General features: G+C 39.8%; 1 protein-coding gene and 1 non-coding gene across 3 annotated transcripts in view; both read right to left on the bottom strand.

The window, feature by feature from the left end:
* Nucleotides 1-22,768, bottom strand: part of REPS2 (RALBP1 associated Eps domain containing 2) — a 251,389-nt gene that overhangs the window by 87,112 nt on the left and 141,509 nt on the right. For both annotated transcript variants that reach the window (XM_070291379.1, XM_070291380.1), the window contains exons 12-13: nucleotides 21,347-21,392; nucleotides 18,146-18,282 (exon numbers count right to left, since the gene is read on the bottom strand). In XM_070291379.1, coding sequence (XP_070147480.1) covers nucleotides 18,146-18,282; nucleotides 21,347-21,392 — 183 coding nt within the window. The remainder of the gene's footprint in view (nucleotides 1-18,145; nucleotides 18,283-21,346; nucleotides 21,393-22,768) is intronic.
* Nucleotides 5,029-5,100, bottom strand: TRNAC-GCA (transfer RNA cysteine (anticodon GCA)). The gene has a single exon. It is a non-coding gene; the product is annotated as a tRNA-Cys (tRNA).

Below are 22,768 nucleotides of genomic sequence, written 5' to 3'. Positions count from 1 at the left end.
CCTAGAAAAAGATTCCATCAGAACTCTTTTCCATCAAGAATTTTTAAAATAAGACTTTATAGTCAAACTAAATTTTACTCTTAAACATTTCAAGATGATCACAACTACTTCACATCAAAGTTTCCTAATCACTCCACAACCATTTGCAATCTGCGTTAACTCTACCATGCCAACGGAAGGCTCTAAGACTTCCTGGGGAAACAGTTTACAAACTCTTTCTCCACTAGTCTCCATTTTCTTTGGCCAGTCAGCAGATGTTAGCCTTCCAGTCTCCACTTTATTCTGAAATACACTTCTCCTTGGGCATGCCAGGCCATGGTATTGTGTCCTTTAGTTTTTACATAGAAGGTCCTGAAGGATTTGGGGGAGGGAGGTGACATCATAGTTGTGCTCAAAACAATCCTACTGTTCTATGAAGTAAAGAATGAAACAAGCATATCAGACTGGAGATTATTTTAGAAGACTCCCAGGCAATAAAAACTGAACCAAGGCAGATATCAAAAAAGGATCAACAAATTGGAGTCAAAGAATTTGACTCCAAAAATCAGATCCACCCTTCAATGGTTAGCTTAATTGTATGGTTGGTACGCCCCCCAGCAACACATCCACAGATCATTCCAGTTAGAAACCATCCAGACTAGCACGATTCTCACATGAAACTGTAATACTAATTGACAGATGTGGGGCCTTATCCATATTCCTCTTGGGCGTCTCTATGGTACCAACCACATAGTTAAGTGCTAAGTAAGTACTGGTTAAATGAATAAGACACTTTTCCTGGTCACCAGGAATGAAGTCTATTTCAGTTTTCATATACTTCTATAAACTCAAAATTCATATAAGGAATTTAGTAATGCATTGAGAATTAAATTGTTGTACAGTACTCTTCAGTTTAAAGCTTTAATAAAGGTGATAAGCAAAATGTTCAACAATTGGAAAATGGTTAAATAAGCCATGGTTGGGACTTCCTTGGCAGTCCAGTGGTTAAGACTCTGCTTCCACCGCAGGGGGCATAGGTTCAATCCTTTGTTGGGGAACTAAGATCCCACATCCCACGCAGCGTGGTCAATAAATAAGTAAGCAACCAAGCAAGCCGTGGTCCAAGTTAACAGAGGTAAAAGAAATAAAAGAGAGTATCAACATTTTGTAACTACTAATTAAGCCAAGGATCTAAGCAGTGGTTTGCTAGAAACAGCTCATACTAGCTTGGGAGAACCAACTGAGCAGATCTGTCCCAACCTCACATCCAGTGACACATTAGTAAGACCGAAATTGGCCATGGCAGGAATGTTAACACCATGAAAATTAACAATGGCTAGTTGTTAAATATTCATTATCATATCACTAGATACACACGATGGTGATCAATACTTGATAAAAAACCACTGTTGGAAAGGTTGTTGGGATCTTTATCATAAGGTACGAATCAGGCTAATACTACATGAATCCACTGATCAATCAACCATGACAAAAACAGAGGCATCAGACATTAAAAACCTATTAATGTGACGCAGTAGGAAGTACACAGCATCACTAAGAAGTCTTGCCAAAAACAGAATCTGATTCTAATTAAGTCTAGACCTATCCACTTGTTTATAGGACATACAGGAGACAGAAGAGGAGAGAACAAGCCAAATACAGAATGTGGAAATGTCTACAGAATGGATGATTTTCTAATGAATAGCAAGGGAGGGGCTGAAGAAAGACTCTATTAATAAAAGACGCAAAACAAGTGCAATGTGCATGCTGCCCTTGCTTGGATCATGAGTGGAACAAGCTGCTATAAAAAGACATACTTGAAACAATTCAGGGAATCTGAACACTGGCTAGATATTAAGGAATTATTACTAAATTTCTTACATATGATAAAAGCTTAGTCATTGGTTTAAATGCCTTATCTGTTAGAGATACAGCTCTGGGAGTTGGTGATGGGACAGGGAAGCCTGGCATGCTACAGTCCATGGGGTCGCAAAGAGTCGGACACGACTGAGTGACTGGACTGAACTGAACTGATGTATGAAACTATTACACCACCTGAGACTTGCTTCAAAATAACCTGGGGGTGGGGGTTCTCTACTTTTACACACATTTAAAAATTTTCCATAATACAGTTTTTAACAGAGTAGCCAGAGTACAGAACATGTATAAAAGAATGACAAAATTACCAGTCCTGACATGGATGTATCTTCAAGAAATAACATAGTATGCAAAAGCATGGGGGAAACATGCACAATGTGATGCCAATTATTTTAAATACAAAAAACATGAAAATGATGTCATAGGTACACATGTACATTAATAAATGCACCAGAAAATGCCAGAGAAATACATTCGCAGGGGAGGACACTAGGTTTGGTGGGGATGAAGTTAAGGGGGCACATCAGTAATGTGTGAATTTTACATACAAAAATGTATTTTTCTATTACTTAAACATGTTTTTCAAGCATTTTAAAAACAAAGGTTATACTAACATCTCCCACCACATCTTTCAGACACTCTGGTCCTCCCCTCGTTAAAGCACTTAGCCAGCAGGGATGCCTGTAAAACTGGAAAGTGGAACTAAAAGAGAAAGTACCCAATGGCAGGACCAGCTGCACCTTCACCTCGGCAAGCCTTTGTAAACCTCCAGCTTTTTGTCTTCTACAGATACAAATCATACACTGGTACTAGAGAAACTTTCACATAGCTTATTGGAAAAGAAGCTCAGCTCAGTTCAGTTCAGTTGCTCAGTCATGTCCAACTCTTTGCGACTCCATGAATTGCAGCACGCCAGGCCTCCCTGTCCATCACCAACTCCCTGAGTTCACTCAGACTCGCGTCCATCATGTCAGTGATGCCATCCAGCCATCTCATCCTCTCTTGTCGCCTTTTCCTCCTGCCCCCAATCCCTCCCTGCATCAGAGTCTTTTCCAATGAGTCAAGTCTTCTCATGAGGTGGCCAAAGTACTGGAGTTTCAGCTTCAGCATCATTTCAAACCCCTACAAATGGAGAAAGGAACCAGGAAAAGAAAAAAAAAAAAGCCAAAGACAGTACACTACAACCACAGCTTCGAAAGGCTGAAGTTGGCATGAGTCTGGATGAACATGCTGAACACTGGCACAGATAAACTTCAATCACCTGAACTGTGTTTTAACCTTCAAAAATATTCATCAAGCCCAACAGCCCATTCACATCTATTTCTCTATGTTTAAATGAACTTCTAGACTTCATAGCTCATGACAAAGTGACACTATACTGCAGCCAACACCTTTCATCTATCAACTACTGAGAAGTGCAATGGGAAATTTTAATGTTCTATCGCTGAGTTGTGAGTGTGTTACTTCTCACTGTAGATCCCTCCACAAACAAGAGCAGGCCTGAAAGCAAGGACTGAGGTCTAGGAAACTGGAAGGCATTCCCTGGCCCTTCAAAGACAAATGACTGCAGTGGCAGCCAATTGCCCAGGTCTGGAGATGAATTCCAGTCCTCAGCTGGTTAGTGAAGCAGGGTGAGGCCTGTGACCAGCAGGAATAATAGCATTCTGCCTTCTACCCTCTCTAAGAACTCAGTCTGCAGCAGAGGCAGCTGAAGAGAGAGAGAGACATGCCTAGTAAACATCTGGTTAAGTAGACAACTTCGGAGAGGCAAGTAGGGTAGAGAGAAGAGAAATACTTGCCCCTTCTTGAGGCAACAGAGTTTAGGCTCCAGCATTGGACTGTACAAGTTTAAGCCTAGCTCCACCATAAACTACCTCCATAACCTTGGCCAAATTAACTTCTGTTCTTCAGTTTCTGCATCTCTACAATAAGGATCAAATAGCATGTACCTCATTAGGATTGTTGTGAGAATAAGAGATAATGCATATAAAGTGGTTTAAATATATCCTTTGTACAAAGTAAGCCTCAACACGTGTACACCATGGTGGATTCATGTTGATGTATGACAAAACCAATACAATATTGTAAAGTAATTAGCCTCCAATTAAAATAAATAAATTTATATTAAAATTAAAAAAAAAAAAACAAAGTAAGCCTCAAATTCTTAACAGCCATTCTCATTCTGCTATCTAGTAGTAATGGAGTTAGTGTTAATGGAGTAGAGAATCCACCCCCCCCCAAAAAAAAAAAAAACCTGTTGCAAATAGGGAAACCTTGCTTAGGACAGAATGGATACAGCATACTGATGGGTAAAGAATTTACTATTCAACAAATGGGACTAAATCAATTAGTTTCACATATGACAGAAGACTGGATACTTTCAATAATGATTCTTTCCCAAACATGAAGAACGCATGTAAGAATTAAAGATATTAAAATTTAAAAAATAAAAAGCTAAAAAAATAAATAAATAAATAAATAAATAAACAAAAAATAAAACCTCAGACAAAAAAAAAAATAATGATTCTTTCAAAGTTGTTGTTGCTGTCACTCATTTGGGTCTGACCCTCTTGCAACCCCATGGACTGTAGCTTGCCAGGCTCCTCTGTCTGTAGGGTTTCTCAGAGAAGAATATTGGAATGGGTTGCCATTTCCTTTCCCAGGGGATCTTCTCGACCCAGGGATCAAACCCGCATCTCCTGCATTGGCATTGCTATTTAGATAGCAATACTTTACCGCTGAGCCCCCAGGGAAGCTGGTGTTTCCTAAACATTCATAGGGATTTCCTCTTCGATTTGTGGACAGATACAAGATTAGATAAGCAGTTAGAAGTCCAATAATGAGTATGTTCCCTACCTCATTAATCTAAGTTAAGGACAGTACATGCCCAGACAACTAATAGACAAATTCAACAAAGTTTCAATATAAAAGATCAGTATACCAAAAAAAATTATATTTCTATACACCAACAATGAAGACTGCAAAAATGAAATTAAATAATTTCCTTTAGGATAAAATCTTAAAATAAATAAAATACAGTCATTCCTCAGTATCCCTGTGGGACTGAATCCACAACCCTCTGTGGATACAAAAATCCAAGGATGCTCCATCCATGGGATTTTCCAGGCCAAGAGTGCTGCAGTGGATTGCCATTTCCTTCTCCAGGGGATCTTCCCGACCCAGGAATTGAACCTGGGTCTCCTGCATTGCAGGCAGACGCTTTACCGTCTGAGCCACCAGGGAAGCTTAAAATGATGTAGAACTTGCATATAACCTATGCACATCCTCACATATATTTTAAATTAACTCTAGATTACTTATAATATCTACTACAATGTAAATGACATGTCAAACTTTGTTGTATAGGACTTTCTGTATTATTTTCTGTAATACTTTCAGTCCACAATTGGTTGAATCAGTAGATGCACAAACTGAGGATACAGAGGGCTAAGAATTTGAAGAAGTGAAATTTGTATGCTGAAAATCACAAAACATTGTTGAATGAAACTAAATACTCATATAAATGGAAACACATCCATTACAACTAGAAGACTGTTAAAATGAAAAATATCAAGTTGTACTATATATATATATATATATATATATACACTTTTAATATATATTTAAACAAATTTTATTTGTCAATTAACCTCAATGAAGTTGGGGGGTGGAAATATGAAGATAGTAATATTAACCAAACTTACCTACAGATTCAATACATTTCCCAACAAAATCCCAGCTACAGAAATTAACAAGCTGATTCTAAATTTCATATGAAAATCCAAGGGACCCAGAATAACCAGAACAATCTTGAAAAAGAAGAATAAAGTGGGTAGTTACATACTTTCCAAATTCAAAACATTACAATTCTGGAATAATCAATATAGTATGGTATTGGCATAAGGAAAGACATACAGATCAATGGAATAGAATTAAGAGTCAAGAAATAAACCCTTATATTATGGTCACTGATTTTAAAAAAGATACCAGGAAAACTAACCTAGGAGTTAATCATTTTGTCAACAAATGGTGCTGGGACAACTGAATAGTCATATGCAAAAAAAATAATTTGGACCCCTATATACAAAAACCACCTCAAATGGATCAGAGACCTAATGCAAGAGCTAAAAATATAAAAAACTTCAAGAAAACAGGAGTAAATTTTTGTGACCTTGAGTTAGGTATTGTTTCTTAGATATGACACCAAAAGCACAAATGAGAAAAGAAAAATAGATAAAGTGGACTTCATCAAAATTAAGAACTTTTGTACTTCAAAGAACATCATCAAAAAGGGTGAAAGGACAACCCACAAAATAAGGGAAAATATTTGTTAATCATGTATCTGAAAAGGGACTTACATCCAGAATAAATAAAAAAAAAAACCCTTACAACTCAATAACAAAAAAAGACAACCCAATTTTAAAAATGACAGATTCTGAATAGACATTTCTCCAGAGATGATATAAATATAGCCAAAAAGCACATGAAAAGATATTTGACATCATTAGTCATTAGAAAATGTAAATGAAAACCATAAAAAGATATCACTTCATACCTACTAGGATGGCTAAAAAATAAAGGACAAACAATATGAAAGGTTTCAAGGATATGAAGGAATTATAATCCTCATACATAGCTTATGGGATGGTAAAATAGTACAGCTGCTTTGGAAAATAGCTCAGTAGTTTCTCAAAATGTTTGACAAAGAATTAACATAGAACTTAGAAATTCTACTCACATAGATGCCCAAGAAAAAGAAAAATACATGTTTATACAAAAACTTGTAGATGAATGTTTATACCTATATTATTCATAATAGACAAAAAGTAGAAACAACTGAAATGTCTACTAACTGTTTTGGATAAATAAAATGTGCCACACCCATACAACAATGTAATATTATTCACCCATAAAATTATTAAAGCACTGATTCATTCTGTTACATGGATAAACCTTGTAAACATGATGCTAAGAGAAAGAAGCTTGTCACAAAAGACCATATATTGTATGATTCCATTAATATGAAATGTCCAGAACAGGCAAATTCATAGACACAGAAAGTAGGTAGTGCTTCCCCACAGCCAGGGGGAGAGAAGAGGTGGGTGGAGAATGATTGCTAATAGGTATGGGGTTTCACTGGGGGTGGTGAAAATGCCCTGTGGCTGTACGACACTATGAATATACTAAAAAGTCATTGAATTGTACAAATTTAAAGGGTCAATTCTATAGAATGTGGACTATATCTCAATAAAGCTGTCATTTTAAAAAAAGAAATTGTCCAGACTACCAAACTGAACCTTTGACTGGCTATGTACTGAGGACCCAAAAGTCTGGGCATGGGGCAGGAATCCCATAATTCTACTAGATTTTAAAAAGTAACAATTAGTTCTTCCAGTTCAAGATGGCAGAATGGGAAGACACGAACTCATCTGCTCCTGAGAGAACACCAAAATCCCAACTAGTTGTTGAACAACCATCAAGAGAACACTGGAACACACCAAAAAAAATACCCCACGTCCAAAGACAAAGAAGAAGCCACAACGAGATGGTAGGAGAGGTAGAAACCGATAAAATCAAACCCCATACCTGCCATGTGGGTGACCCACAAACTGAAGAACAATAATACCAAAAAAGTTTTTCCACTGTTGTGAAGGTTCTGAGCCTCACATCAGGCTTCCCAGCCTGGGAATCCAGCAAAGGGACTGGGAATCCCCTGGGAATCTCACTTTGAAGGCCAGCAGGATCTGATTACAGGACTTTCACAGGACTGGGGAAAACAGAGACTCCACTCTTGGAAGGCACAAACAAAATCGTGTACACACCAAGACCCAGAGAAAAGGAGCAATGACCTCACAGGAGACTGAACCAGAGGTGTGGGTTGGCAGTGGCTTGCTGTGGGAATGGGAGGTTACTGGCAGCGACAGTCTGGTAAGCTAGCCCTTGGCTTAAGTCCTCTTAGAAGTTGCCATGAACCCTACAATAGCAGCCACATAGCCCAGGGCTGGGTCACCTCAGGCCAAACAACTGACAGGGAGTGCAACCAGACCCATCAGCAGATAATTGGATTAAAGTCTTAGGGAGCACTAACCCTGCCCACCAGCAAGACCCAGTTTTTCCCAGTCCCTCTCATTAGGAAGCTTACACAAGTCTCTTAGCCTCATCCACCAGAGGACAGACAGAAGCAAGAAGAACCACAGTGGCTGAAACAAAAACCCCAATGTAATAATTCATCAGAATGAAAAAGAAGAAGGTTATGTCCCAGATGAAGGAACAAGATAAAACCTCAGAAAAACAATTAAATGAAGTGGAGATAGGCATGCATGTGTGCTAAGTTGCTTTAGTCATGTCCAACTCTTTGCAACGCTATGGACTGTAGCCTGGCAGGCTCCTCTGTCCATGGAATTGTCCAGGCAAGAATACTGGAGTTGGCAGTCATTGGTTTCTCCAAGAGATCTTCCTAACCCTGGGATTTAACCCGGGTCTCCTGCATTGCAGGTGGATTCTTTACCATCTGAGCCACCAAGGAAGCTCTGAAGATAGGCAACCTTCCAGAAAAAGAATTCAGAATAATGATAGTGAAGACGATCCAGGATCTTGGGGAAAGAATGGAAAAGATGCAAGAAATGTTTACCAAAGATCTATAAGAACTAAAGAACAAACAAAGATGAACAGTACACTAAAAGGAATCAATAGCAGAATAACTAAGGCAAAAGAATGGATAGGTGAGCTGGAGGACAGAATGATGGAAATCACTGCCACAGAACAGAATACAGAAAAAAAGAATGAAAAGAAATGAAGTCAGCCTAAGAGACCTCTGGAACAACATTAAATACATGAACATTCGCATTATAGGGGTCCCAGAGGAGAACAGAAAGAGAGAGAAAAGACCCGAGAAAATATCTGAAGAATAGCTGAAAACTTCCCTAACTTGGAAAAAGAAATAATCAACCAAGTCCAGGAAGCACAGAATCCCAGGCAAGATAAATCCACGGAAGAACACATTGAGACACATAGTAATCAAAATGACAAAAATTAAAAACAAAGAAAAATATTGAAAGCAACAAAGGAAATACAACAAGTATTAATAACATATAAGGGAAATCCCATGAGGTTATCAGCTGATTGCTCAACAGAAATTCTACAAGCCAGAAGGCAATAGCATGATATATTTAAAGTGATGAAAGGGAAGAACCTATAACCAAGAATACACTACCCAGCAAGACTCTCCTTCAGGTTTGATGGAGAAACCAAAAGCTTTCCAGACAAGCAAAAGGTAAGAGAATTCAGCACCACCAAACCAGCTTTACAACAAATGCTAAATGAACTTCTTTAGGAAGGACACACAAAAGAAGGAAAAGATCTTTACAAAGTAAACCCAAAACAATTAAGAAAATGGTAATAGAATCATACATATCAATAATTATGCTAACTGTAAACAGATTAAATGCATCAACCAAAAGACATAGACTGGCTGGGCAGATGAAAACATGTGCATGTATGCATTTCCACTTACCACATCACTCTACTTAACTCTCCAAATTATATATAATTATTTTATATAGTTAGGTTAATTGTGTTTCCATTACAGCTTGCAATTATCTTTTTTAATCTGGTTATTGATTGTGAAAATTGATAAACATCTTTTACTATAATGATTATGTAACTTTTATTTGCTTAATAGCATCGTATCATGAATGATTAACAGAAAATAATACAATTCTATATCACTAAAACTACCATTTAATAGAAACACTTGTAATCACTTTTTAAAATTCAGATGCATATCAGAATTAACTTGGAATGTTTTGAAAAATACAAATGCCAGGTATTGCTTTTTTTCTCCAAAGCTGCAGATGTGTTTCCAATGAGCAGCCACGTTTAAAAACAACTGGACTATATGATGATCTGTTACTTTTATCTAACTTGTTTCATTTTTTCTATTTTGTACTCAGTGTTCCCACTTCATTTAGTTTATGTTTTCCAATTTCTCCATCTCTTTTTGTTGCTGTTGTTGTTCTTTCTCAAGCCTTTATCAAGTGTGGTAGAAAAGCTTTTGAATACATACAAACAGTATGTATAATATATATATTTTAGCAACTTTATGAATTTTTGCCTAGCTAAAAAATTTATGACATTTTGATTTACTATGAATGGAATGCTAGATTTCTAATTTATATTCACTCAAAATTTTGACAGTTTCAGGTATTCCAGCATCTAGTATTACTGCTAAACATCTAGAAAATTTATCTCAAAATAAAAATTTAATGAGCCTTGAAACTTCTAATCCAATTCCAAGGATATAAAGAAATACTGTTGTTAAAAAAAAAAAAACAGGAAATTAACATGTGATACAGTAATAAGCAAAGTTCAAATTCACAAAACTTTATGCTAGTGTCCATTATTTGTTTTCATACCTTATTCAAGACTCCACATTGTTTTTAACTGTATTGAGCAGGTTCAGCTGCATGCAACAAACTCTGGTGAATTCTCTTTTCATTTTTATTCTTTATAAGTATTTCCTAATTTTCCTTATTATGGCTTCTTAGATACACCCATCAGAAACATCTGTCTTCTTGGATATATTAAAAAATGGACATTTAATTTCCAAATACATGGGATTTTTTAAAGTATCTTTTACATTAACTTCTCATTTTGACATTAATTTCTCATTTAAATGCTTTCTTCTCTGTAATAACTCTCTGCGTTTTTGCAGTCTTTTAACTTTCCTGAGGCCTTCTATGGCTAAGTCAAAGGTTTCTCTTGGTAAATGTCAAACTGCACTGGAAAATACGTGGATTATTTTCATGTATCTTTTAACATTGATTTCTAGCTTAATTTCAAGTGATAAGAGAACAGATTCCACATGAATTCAATACTTTTAGACCATAAAATTTTTACACCTTGTTTCATGTCCCTGGACATGCTCCATTATCTCTCAGTTTATAGTCTATGGGAACTTGAATTTGTATCCTGTTCTGTGAAAACTATATAAATCTTAATTATGTTGAACTGGTTCATAGTGCTTTTCAGGCCTACTATGGCGTCACTGACTACTCAATGGACATGAGTTTGAGCAAACTCCAGGAGACAGTGAAGGACAGGGAAGGCTGGCATGCATCCATGGGGTCACAAAGAGTCAGTCGGACATGACTTAGCGACTGAACAACATATCCTTCTATTTGTCCGTATCTTCATACTATTAAAAATCTTGATTTATCCACTTAAAAATAATTATAATGTATGAAAGTGAAAGTGTTAGTCACTCAGTCATGTCCAGCTCTTTGTGATCCCATGGGTTATAACCCGCCAGGCTCCTCTGTCCATGGGATTCTCCAGGCAATAATACTGGAGTGGGTTGCCATTCTCTTCTCCACGGGATCTTCCTGACCCAGAAATCGAACCCAGTTCTCCTGCATTGTAAGCAATTCTTTACCATCTGGGAAAGGGAAGCCCATGATTGTAATATATACTGGAAATATATGTGACCTTGGGGCTTCCCTGATAGCTCAGTTGATAAAGAATCTGCCTGCAATGCAGGAGACCCCAGTTCGATTCCTGGGTCAAGAAGATCCGCTGGAGAAGGGATAGGCTACCCACTCCAGTATTCTTGGGCTTCCCTTGTGGCTCAGCTGGTAAAGAATCTGCCTGCAATGCGGAAGACCTGGGTTCAATCCCTGGGTTGGGAAGATCCCCTGGAGAAGGGAAAGGCTACCCACTCCAGTATTCTGGCCTGGAGAATTCCATGGACTGTATAGTCCATGGTAATTTCTTAACAATGGAATGAACTTTTATTATCAGTATGTCTAAAGCAGAGAGAGGACATTAGCTACCCATGGGCAGATACCAACCTTGGTTTTTGATGGCCAAGGTAATGGTTTTAACATGTGGCTCTCAATGTCCTCGACCATACAGGATGTGGTGGAAAGAGCTGTCCACCAACACTTGATCTCCTCTCTTAAAATAAGCAGTGTGGCACTGGGAAGTTATGGCCCTGCCAGGGACTTCATTTTGCACTGCCTGGCAGCTAACACTATCCAAGAGACTAAGTTTTCCACTTAGATTTGTGTGGACATGATGAAGGCTCCTGGTTTGAAGCTCTAAAAGGATAGCTACATCTCCCTCCACAATTCCTGCTGCTCTTGTCGGTGGAGGTTCAGTGGCTGAAACAGTACTATATGTGGCACTGAAGCAGCTGGCTGTCACTATGGCAACCTCAAGATGCAAACCCAAGACTTTGGAGGAGGTAGGGCAGTGTCAAGAGTGGGAGGAGGGGCCTTTTCACCCCTCACAGTCACAAAAGAAACCCTTTCATGAGGGGGGTAAAAACCTTATGAAAACAACTGTTTCAGTGAGGAAAAGGAAGTTAAAATCTAGAAAGTATTATCTTCACTGTGCTGATTTTTCTTATAGGAATTTCAGTAATATTATATGTTATATGGCAGAAAGCGAAGAGGAGCTAAAGAGCCTCTTGATGAAGGTAAAACAGGAGAGTGAAAAAACTGGCTTAAAATTCAACATTCAAGAAACTAAGTTCATGGCATCTAGTCCCATCACTTCATGCAAATAGATGGGGAAACAGTGGAAACAGGGAGAGACTTCATTTTCTTGGGCTCCAAAATCACTGCAGATGGTGGCTGCAGCCAAGAAATTAAAAGACGCTTGCTCCTTGGAAGAAAAGCTATGATCAACCTAGACAACATATTTAAAAAGCAGAGACATTACTTTGCTGACAAAGGTTGGTATAGTCAAAGCTATGGTTTTTCCAGTAGTCATGTATGGATGTGAGAGTTGAACCATAAAGAAGGCTGAGCACCAAAGAATTGATGCTTTTGAACTGTGGTGTTGGAGAAGACTTTTGAGAGTCCCTTGGACTGCAAGGAGATCCAACCAGTATATCCTAGAGGAGATCAGTCCTGGGTGTTCATTGGAAGGACTGATGCTGAGGCTGACGCTCCAATACTTTGGGCATCTGATGCAAAGAGCTGACTCATTAGAAAACACCCTGATGCTGGGAAAGATTGAAGGCAAGAGGAGAAGGGGACAACAGAGCATGATATGGTTGGATAGCATCATCGACTCAATGGACATGAGTTTGAGCAAGCTCTTGGAGATGGTGAAGGACAGGGAAGTCTGACATTCTGCAGTCCATGGGGTTGCAGAGTTGGACACAACTGAGCAACTGAACAACAACGACATATGTTTCATGGCTCTAAGTATAGAGCTATAATATCTAAACCTCACTGAGGAAGTCCAGGGTTTGACTGCCTCTAGATTTTGTACACTTGCATCATCACTTCCTTAGATCTTCTTGTACATTTTTTTTCTAACAGAGCAGCTGCATGGGACAGCAAAAGGGTGGATCCAAGGCCTGGAACAGCTGTGACAAAGATGAGTTCCCTTTTCCACACAGTGACCCTATTATGTCAATTTCTTCCTATGAAAACACACATTTTTGGTATAATGCCAGCACATATCTATCTGGAACTCTATGATAGCCAGAATCCTATAAATCACATATTCACATCCTCTTCATAGACACCAAATTAAAGCCAACTGTCACCTGCGGCCAGAGTTGAGCTCATTCATTTTCATAAACTCCCAATCTAAATCAGTCCTTCATTATTTTCTATATCATGTTACCTATCATCATAAATTTGAAGGCATTAATACGACCCACTTCCAAGTTATTCCTTCCTTCCCAAGAATCCTAAACCGAGTCTGCAGACTCTCCTCCCCTTGGTCTCTACAGGCTCTTACCCTATTTGCTTCACCCTCTGTATAAACATCATCACTCCTATACAACAACCATCTCACCTTTTCCTTCATTTCCTGCTCTCATGCTTGCTTCTTTGCATCTTTTCTCCATCCTCTTTCTTCTCCACACTATCACTACACTCTAGGCTACTCTGACTCAGCAACTTATCCTCATTCACTGTGTTTTTCATAGCCCTGTGATTCTCATTTTTAAAAACACTGGCTTCATTTTATCTGTCCCTTTCAACTCAAGTTTACATCTTATTTCATTGCACACTCAGTTCAGTTCAGTTCAGTTGCTCAGTCGTGTCCAACTCTTTGTGACCCCATGGACTACAGCATCCCAGGCCTCCCTGTCCATTGCCAACTCCTGGAGTTTACTCAAACTCATGTCCATTGAGTTGGTGATGCCATCCAACCATCTCATCCTCTGTCATCCCCTTCTCCTCCCTCCTTCAGTCTTTCCCAACATTAGAGTCTTTTCCAATGAGTCAGTTCTTCACATCAGGTACCCAAAGTATTGGAGTGTCAGCCTCAACATCAGTCCTTCCAATGAATATCCAGGACTGATTTCCTTTAGGATGGACTGGTTGGATCTCCTTGCAGTCCAAGGGACTCTCAGGAGTCTTCTCCAACACCACAGTTCAAAAGCATCAGTTCTTTGACACTCAGCTTTCTTTATAGTCTAACTCTCACATCCATACGTGACCACTGGAAAAACGATAGCCTTGACTAGACAGACCTTTGTTGGCAAAGTAATGTCTCTGCTTTCTAATATGCTGTCTAGGCTGGTCATAACTTTTCTTCCAAGGAGCAAGCATCTTTTAATTTCATGGTTGCAGTGACCATCTGCAGTGATTTTGGAGCCCAAGAAAATAAAGTCTATCACTATTTCCCTATCTGTTTGCCATGAAGTGATGGGACCAGATGCCATGATCTTAGTCTTCTGAATGTTGAGCTTTAAGCCAACCTTTTCACTCTCCTCTCTCACTTTCATCAGGAGGCTCTTTACTTCTTCACTTTCTGCCAAGAGGGTGGTATCATCTGCATATCTGAGGTTATTGATATTTCTCCCAACAACCTTGATTCCAGCTTGTGCTTCCTCCAGCCCAGCATTTCTCATGATGTAGTCTACATATAAGTTAAATAAGCAGGGTGACAATACACAGCCTTGATGTACTCCTTTTCCTATTTGGAACCAGCCTGTTTTCCATGTCCAGTTCTAACTGTTGCTTCCTGACCTGCAGATTTCTCAAAGGTACACTATCTTTCCCTATTTTCTTTACTTTTTCTTATTCTTCTATTGTTATAAATAGCATGGCCTAGGTAGAGTCTGTCTTAAGTGATAAAGTTAGCCAAAAGATGGGGTACTGGGGACTGGGAGGATATGGACCCCACGAAGGAGCAAATTAGCTTAGCTTCCCCAGGGTCATCTTCACATTCCCAAGTGTCTGAGATAAGACAGACTCAGAATCTCATAGGGAAAATGAAGAGGAGACAAGTGGTCACTGTGATTAGGAACAGAGCAGGAACACCTGAAGCTAAGTGTGCCTCCACATAGCAATTCACAAAAGAATACATATTAATGCCTGATAATGATATGAAAAGATGTTTGGCTTCACTAGGAATCAAGGAAATGCAGACATTTGCCCATTAATAGGTAACGATTAAAAAGATGAACATTAGCCAGTGCTAGTGAGGGTGTGAGGACACATTCTCAGACAATGTTACAGGTGGGGTAAGTTGATAGGTACAAGTTTCTGACAGCATGGTTTGGCAATGTGTATTTACACTTCAAAGGTATATGGCTTTTGAGTCAGCATCTCCAATTTCAGCCAAAGAAAGTAAGTACACAAGGAAACAAAGATATAGCTACCAAGTCATGAATAACCTCTGCCATGTTTATGACATGAGGGTAGCGAGAGGATGGGGGGAGCCTGGGAAAGAGAGGCCCACACCTGTGAAGGGGTGAGGGGAGTAGATAAACTAAAAGGGGAGGGGAGGAGAGAGGAGCAGGAGTAAACACTGAGGTGAAAGGGAAAGGCTCACAAAGGACCCCATGAGAAACGAGTGAGGAGAGTACACACGAGGGGGGTGTGAGGAAGAGACAAGGAGGAGGCAAAGGGGTAGGGGCAGACCGGGAGAGAGAAACCTCCATGGGGTGCATCCACTGCCACCGTCATACATCCGCACCACACAGGCACAAAGAAACAAAAGTTGAAAGAGGGTTGATGAGGAAGCTCAGGATACATGACAGCAAATGCCGTGTGACCAAGCTTAGCTAGAGTGACACATAAAGACAAATGCAGCAGAGGGTGACTGTAAGGGAACCGCGGTTCTCACTAAGGGCGCTATGGTAACTGGTTTAGACTCTATCCTGTGTTTTCCTAGACTGTCAGAAATTTTAATAAGTAATTTCTAGCAGTAGGGAATACACTAAAATTCCACAGAATTGAGACAGACCTTTGTTCTTTCCTGTGAGAATTAGCACACATGCAAACAAATTAAGTAGGTGCAATGGTGTCCCCTGCTTGTCATACTACAGAAATGATCCTCATGTGATCAATTTAAACTGCCCATTAAAATTTCATTTGTGTAAACTGTACTAGAAAGATAATGGAATTAATGTACAAATACAGATGTCACCCATCTAACTATTCTTTGGCATTTATCAAACCAAAATGCTTTTCCCTTGAAGTTGTATCAACATCAGAGATGTAAAGAGAAGCTGTGTAAACTCTCAGGAGCAGGCATTTGATATAGGCGCGGGGCAAACACAACAGGGAAGCAGGGCAGTGGGCCCAGAGAAGCTGTTAGTGAACAGGTGACTGCCACAGGCCACCAAGGCTCGGTCCTTCTGCAAGCTATCCCAGGCACTGTGGAGAATGAGTCACACAACTGTCCCACCGGGGGCAGGGAGTCAGGGACCTTCCTCAGACCCTCTCTCCCCATTGGTCTTCAGTAGGAGTGAGAGTCTAGGGCCTGAACATGGCACTACTTGGATGACGTCTATTATTTCATCAACATCCCATTAATTCTCTGGAGGGTTGGCCCTGTTTCCCAGATTAGGAATCTGAGATACAGAAAAGATTAAGCCACTTGCTAAAAATCAAATAGTTGATAAGTAGCTGGGCTAGACTCCAAATTCAGAGTTCTCTCTCCCACTCTAGGGCGCCACGTCATAAAGGCCATGGCCCGCCCATTCTCCAGCACAGCTGGCACTCCTCATGAGGAAAGACATAGCCTGAGGGAGGGGGCATGTTTCCAGCCTCTCTCCTCTCAAGGAAAATGTATGGAGATAGCTTCCCAGATTGTTTTAATAATCCTGCATCCACAGAAAAATCTTCTAGGTCTTCATCCACCAGAGCCATGTGAAATTTTTATAGCATCATCATCTGTGCCTACTCCCACCCCAAATACCAGTTACTATGAAATTATGCCAGAATTTGGATCAAAGTATGGGGGAAAATTCAAGACAAATTTTTATCTGATGAACTCATGGCAGAGAATCAAATTTCATAGACAGTTCCAGATTCTAGTATATTAAAAAACAATCTGTAACTTTTATGTGAGGAGAGTACTTTATTAGAACAAATAAAACATGCTGAGCTCTGTCAGGACATAGCAATCATGCTAATGTGTGAGCCAAGGAGAGTCTTTTCTTGCTTTAGTCAAATGGATAACCACCTGCAAATCACTAGCATCTGAGGTTGATTTAAAATGCACATAGATATAGAAAAAAGTTCCAGGAAATTATTGCATTTAAAGCTTGCCTGCAGTAGTCAATGGAAAGGCCCTTGTGGCTCCCAAAATAACACTCTGGATAGCCCTGTATGCTAGCACCTTCGCTCCCTCCAAGGTACGGCTCCCATTTGTGCTTCCACAGTCTCCCCAGGAGGACAGCCCCTTTTCACAGGGTGCCAGGGGAGCGAACACAACCGCAACGCCCCTGTCCCAGCTGTACAGCAGCTGACTTGAGCAAGTCCCATCCCCAGAAGCTCCAGAGCAGCCAACCTGAAGAAGCCCTTGCCTTAGACACCTACACCAAGCACCTAATCATTGGTCACTTAGAAAGCAAAGCCCCCCTTAGCATTAACACTTGGAGGACACAGGATCTTCACCAAAAGGATAAAATGCAGAAAATTCTGGCCAGGCAATAATCACGGAGACCTTTCACAGAACAGCATAAGCATCTGAGGAAACAAGAGATGGCAATCCTGGACACAAATTACCATGATGATGCAAAGAACAAGACCCTGGCCAAACATTCAGTGGGCTGTCTGGGGATGAAGCATTTTCATCCTCTGGGTACAGAATTCTGTAATTCCTGGTCCATCGTGAATGTGGGCAAGGCTCCAGACACACAGTATCTATGTGCCTAGAAGGGCCTTCCTACCTAAGGACAGCCCAGCCCCGTGAAGGCTAGTTGGGCCTGGTCTGCTTATTCTCTGGACCCATAGAGACCTCTGTGGCGACACCCATCCACTAACTCCAACAGGAAAGGGAAGGGCTGGCGTGCAGAAGGGCACTTCACCTGGCACACTGGGATGGAAGACTTTATTCAGATCCAAGGAGGAGGCTCTGGAATGGGTTTTCTGTGGCCGCGGTGGCGGGGTGGGAGGGTCCTCGCCCCTTTTCATGGCCTCTTCTATGGAGGTGCTAGAGTAAGATCTGCAGCAAAATAAGGGAAGGTCAGAAGGGAAACAGCAAAGCTTTACTATCTGAAATTGGGCTGAAACGGAAAATACCCACAAAAGTCTAAGTGACTGCCAAGGCCTGTGGAGCTCCTAGAGAAGCCATGTCCCTGCTGCCCCCTCAATGCCACACCAGCTGCAACAAGCACCCAACCCCACCCCCTTAGACCTAAACTTACCCAAGAGGAAACACTTTCTGTAAATTCAAATCCATTTCAATTGGAATTGTTAATAACAATAACATGTCAATGCATCTGGTTAGGTACATCCATATTTTAATAGAAGGGCTTCATGGTATTAACTGACCACAGAACCTGACTCCTATTTACATGTAAATGTGATAACAGGCACATATGGAACTGGGACAGATAAGCTGAGAAGCAGAATCAAATGTTCAACGGAATACGCCACAAATGAAATTCAGGAAAGGAAAACATACATCAATCAGATTGAGGGGCCTTGGGTGTCTTATCATGAGAAACACAGGTCTGGGCAAAATTTCAAAGCAAAAGCATCCTCTTAACCTTTTCTGTCACTCAATCTATAACAAGGCAGGAACTAGGCAATTTCTGATATTATAATTCCAATTAATGGCATTTAATGAGAAAGGAACTGGGTAAATTAGCAACTTACATACGTTTCATTCAAACTCCAATTTCAGTTTCTAAATGCTTTGACACTGTCTATGAGCCAGGGAAGAAACCTTTGGACAGGAGCAGGTAGACTATTTATTAGAGTCCTGCTTATTTTCTAAATTAATTCAACTAAGTACATTAGTCTATTGCTGAGGACTATGTTGATGAGTTCCCAATATGGCTTTCTAAGAAGTGCATATATACATCTTATGTCTATTCTATTCAGCTTCTGAGCTAACTTCATGCCAAAGAAGAAAATGACCTTTGAGTCAGAGATGTGTCCTAGAGACAAATTAGCCTCAGGAAATTGCCTTGATATTTAGCTATTACAGTAGCACTCAGGAAATTAGAATCTATTCATTACTTTTAAGCAACTTCAGTTCTTGGTAAAGCTAGTTTTGACATAGCAAGTTCTTATTTTCCTGAGTAACTTCCTCAAGGTTTCTATGTGGTAGTCCAGAGTTTTGCTTATCATGCAATGTTGCAATCTTTAATAAAGCCACCATAATGACTTATGTTATGCTTTTGCACTGATCCTTGTAACACAACTTGCAAGACATGCAAGCCAAAGGCAGGCAAGAACTAACAGGAAGAGTGCTCTGATTCTTTCAAGCAGAATAAAAAAATCCACAGAAAACGGCAACAAAGTTTTCAAATGGGAACTCCTGATTAAAAAAGGAAATTAGCGACTCTAGCTAGAAAGAACTTTCTATGCCAGATATAGCTCTAGTGACAATTTTTACTCAAGAAAGAAAACATAATGTGGTATGTATAAATCGTGTGCAGGTATATACACACATATACATATACTTGAGCACACAATCTCATACCATGTATCTTATTTCATTTTACTTCCATATGTAATCTGTGTATTTATATTTTTATACAGAAAGGTAAATGAATATTCAATAAGTGATACTATAAAACTATAAATACAGCCAATTAAAATATAAATGTGCAGGGACTCAATAAAATAATGAATGTAGTAGTATTAGAAGGGTGATTTCCCTTCTCCTTACATTTCTAAAAAGTTTTGTTATTTCAAAGAGGAGGATTCAAATAATTTGATTCTCATGGTCTCGGTAAAGACCCAGTTGGATGTAGTGAAAATAACAACATCCAAATTAAACCAAGAGGACAATCCCTAAAAGAATCATATATAAAATTTAGGCAGAAATATTAATAATAGAATGTGTGATTGAGATTTTGTCATTTCACTTGCTTTGAGAGACAGAGAGGAAGCTAGCAGAATTAAAAAAAAAAAACTATGAGGGTTGATTTCTGACATTTAGAGAAGTATTTGTCTACTATGAAGGCAGACAAATGTTACTATTCCTACATCCTAGAGCCAGCACAGAGTAATTTGTAAAAGACCCTTTCATCCTTTAAAACCAGGATGAGAAAATGTGGTGGCCATAGAGAGAAATAGGGACTATACCTTTTTTCCCTACCAAAAATTACTGTACCAGTTGTTTTAACAAATATGAACATAGATATCTGTACCTTCTATAAACAAGGAAACAAAACTCTAACTTGGAAAATCCAGATATAAAAAATAAACTAAGGTGTAATTCTTTGACTTACAAGGAGACCAGAGTTCCTTAAATGGCAGTATTTCAAGCATACAAAATATGATCATATTTAAATTCACCTTCTCAGGAACATATCTAGTAGCCAAAGGAGGGAAAAAAGTCACTGAGAGCCAAAGCAAAACTTGGAAGATACACAAGCAGCATCCCATCTCCCACTGCAGTCTACTGGTGAACAATCATCTCAAAACCGTGTCCCCTCCTTGAGGTCCTAGGAGTTCTACCAGCATCTCTGTATTCTTCCTCACTCCTCCCATCTACTATCTGATGGCTCTCCCTTTGCTCCTAGCCTCTCCTGACTCAGTGATTATGAAGCTGAGAAGAGCCTCTAAGAGGATGAAACAGTCCACAAACACTGCTTACCTGCAGTTTTGAGCCTTACTGACATTGCCAGAGCATTTTCATTCCCTACTCTAGATTTTATACCCAGACTTATTTTTTGGTGTTCACCTTGTCATGACAGGAAATTTCAGTGTTAGTTACCTTTTAACCATATTTCCCTCTTTCCAAAGGTACTTCCCCACTATTCGTTATCATCCTGCAGCAACTGGGTCACGTCACACAGCCCCCTTCTTCACGTCAGCTTGCCAAAGAGCTGCAGCCCCTCTTCTGGCACCAGTAAACACAGAAACTAAGAGCCTCTCCAGCAGCACTGTGGGCTCCAGTCAGACCCCTAGAGACGCGTGAACTCACCTACAGCCTAAGTGTCAAACTGAAGGGAAAGGGGAGCATGGGTTAGGTTTTTCGTTGGGAGATTTACTTCTAGTCAGGGAGAGGGCACAAAGGGCATTAAAGCAGAAATTTAAACAAACACTACCTGGATCTTGGTCTTGCTTTGAGACTGTTGGAATCCTTAGGAGTGGCTGAAACAAAGATTATTTGCTGTTTGCTTGGGTTTCATGTCTGCAGTTAAACAGGTTTATAAGCAGCACCTGGGCTAGTACAGAACACATCAACAGTAAACGTGAGGTACAAACATCCCTATGGAAAACTTGACCACTTCCACATTTTTGTGATTTCATAATTTTATTTCTAAAGCTAAAGGCACAATTAACAGGAAAGAAAAAGCAACATATTTTTCCTTTTATCAGACCACTAGCCACAAAGCCATTCTTAAATCGAAGCTGGCTAATGAAGAAATTCCAGTCTAAAAAGACAACTCCCTCAAAAGGTTATCTATTTATATAATGATGGGTTCAGACTTGAGGGTTTCTTGGTCTATCATGATAGTCAAGTATTAAATAATAACAGATTTTGAACCAGTCTTCCCTGAAGGCTATGAAGAAATTTATCAGGCTATATATTTTTAAGGTTTTCTTAAAATACACCACCAGGACAGCATGACCACAAGAAATCAAAGCTCCCACAATTAAGCTGAAATGAACTATGCAGTTTTTCCCATAAGAAAATATTTTTGTGTCTCAAATTATACAGAGAGTATTATGGAATATATTTTGTCAACCAGACAACTTTTTCTTCACCAATTTAAATCATAAACTAGCTTGCTCACTACCAACACATATGAAGCCTACTTTCCCATCATAACTTGTTGGGAATAATGAGAAAGAAAATGTTTCACTGCAGGATGTCATCCTCTTTTACATTACTCCAAAGATAAAAACCTTCCTTGGTGGGAAGCATGCTGGATTTCTGACGATCATTAAGTGAAAGTGTTAGTCACTCAGTCGTATCTGACTCTTTGTGACCCCATGGACCATAGCCCACCAGACTCCTTTGTCTATGGGATTCTCCAGGCAGGAATATTGGAGTGGGTACCCATTTCCTCCTCCAGGAGATCTTCCCAATCCAGATATTGAACCCATGTCAACTGCACTGCAGGCAGATTCTTTACCACTGAGCTACCAGAGAGCCCTTAAACTCCTTAGGTTAGATACGCAGGACAGAAATGGGGAACTGAGATGCTACCAAGGTACAAAACAAACTAGGAACACACGTTCCCTTCACTATGGTCAGCTGCAGAAGACACGCATTTCTCCTGACCAAAGCACCCTGGCTTCTCGGAGTGAGAATACAGCCACCTTTTGATTATAAACCACTGGAAGGCTGCCAGAGCCCCGAGAAACAGGAGGCCGAGCAGTGTGAACCTGCCTTGCTGGGTCTCATGCACCCACAGTGGTACCTGCCCGAGGACAGGCAACCACCTCCCCTCCTCCAGGCCCCTGGGCAGCAAAGGATAGTGGCCCAAGAGAAACTCTCTTCTAGCCCAGCAAGCTGTCCA

This window comes from Ovis canadensis, chromosome X, assembly GCF_042477335.2.
Source record: "Ovis canadensis isolate MfBH-ARS-UI-01 breed Bighorn chromosome X, ARS-UI_OviCan_v2, whole genome shotgun sequence".
NCBI lineage: Eukaryota > Metazoa > Chordata > Mammalia > Artiodactyla > Bovidae > Ovis > Ovis canadensis.
Note: the sequence above shows the minus strand (reverse complement) of the source record. Positions and strands in the feature narration are given on the sequence as shown.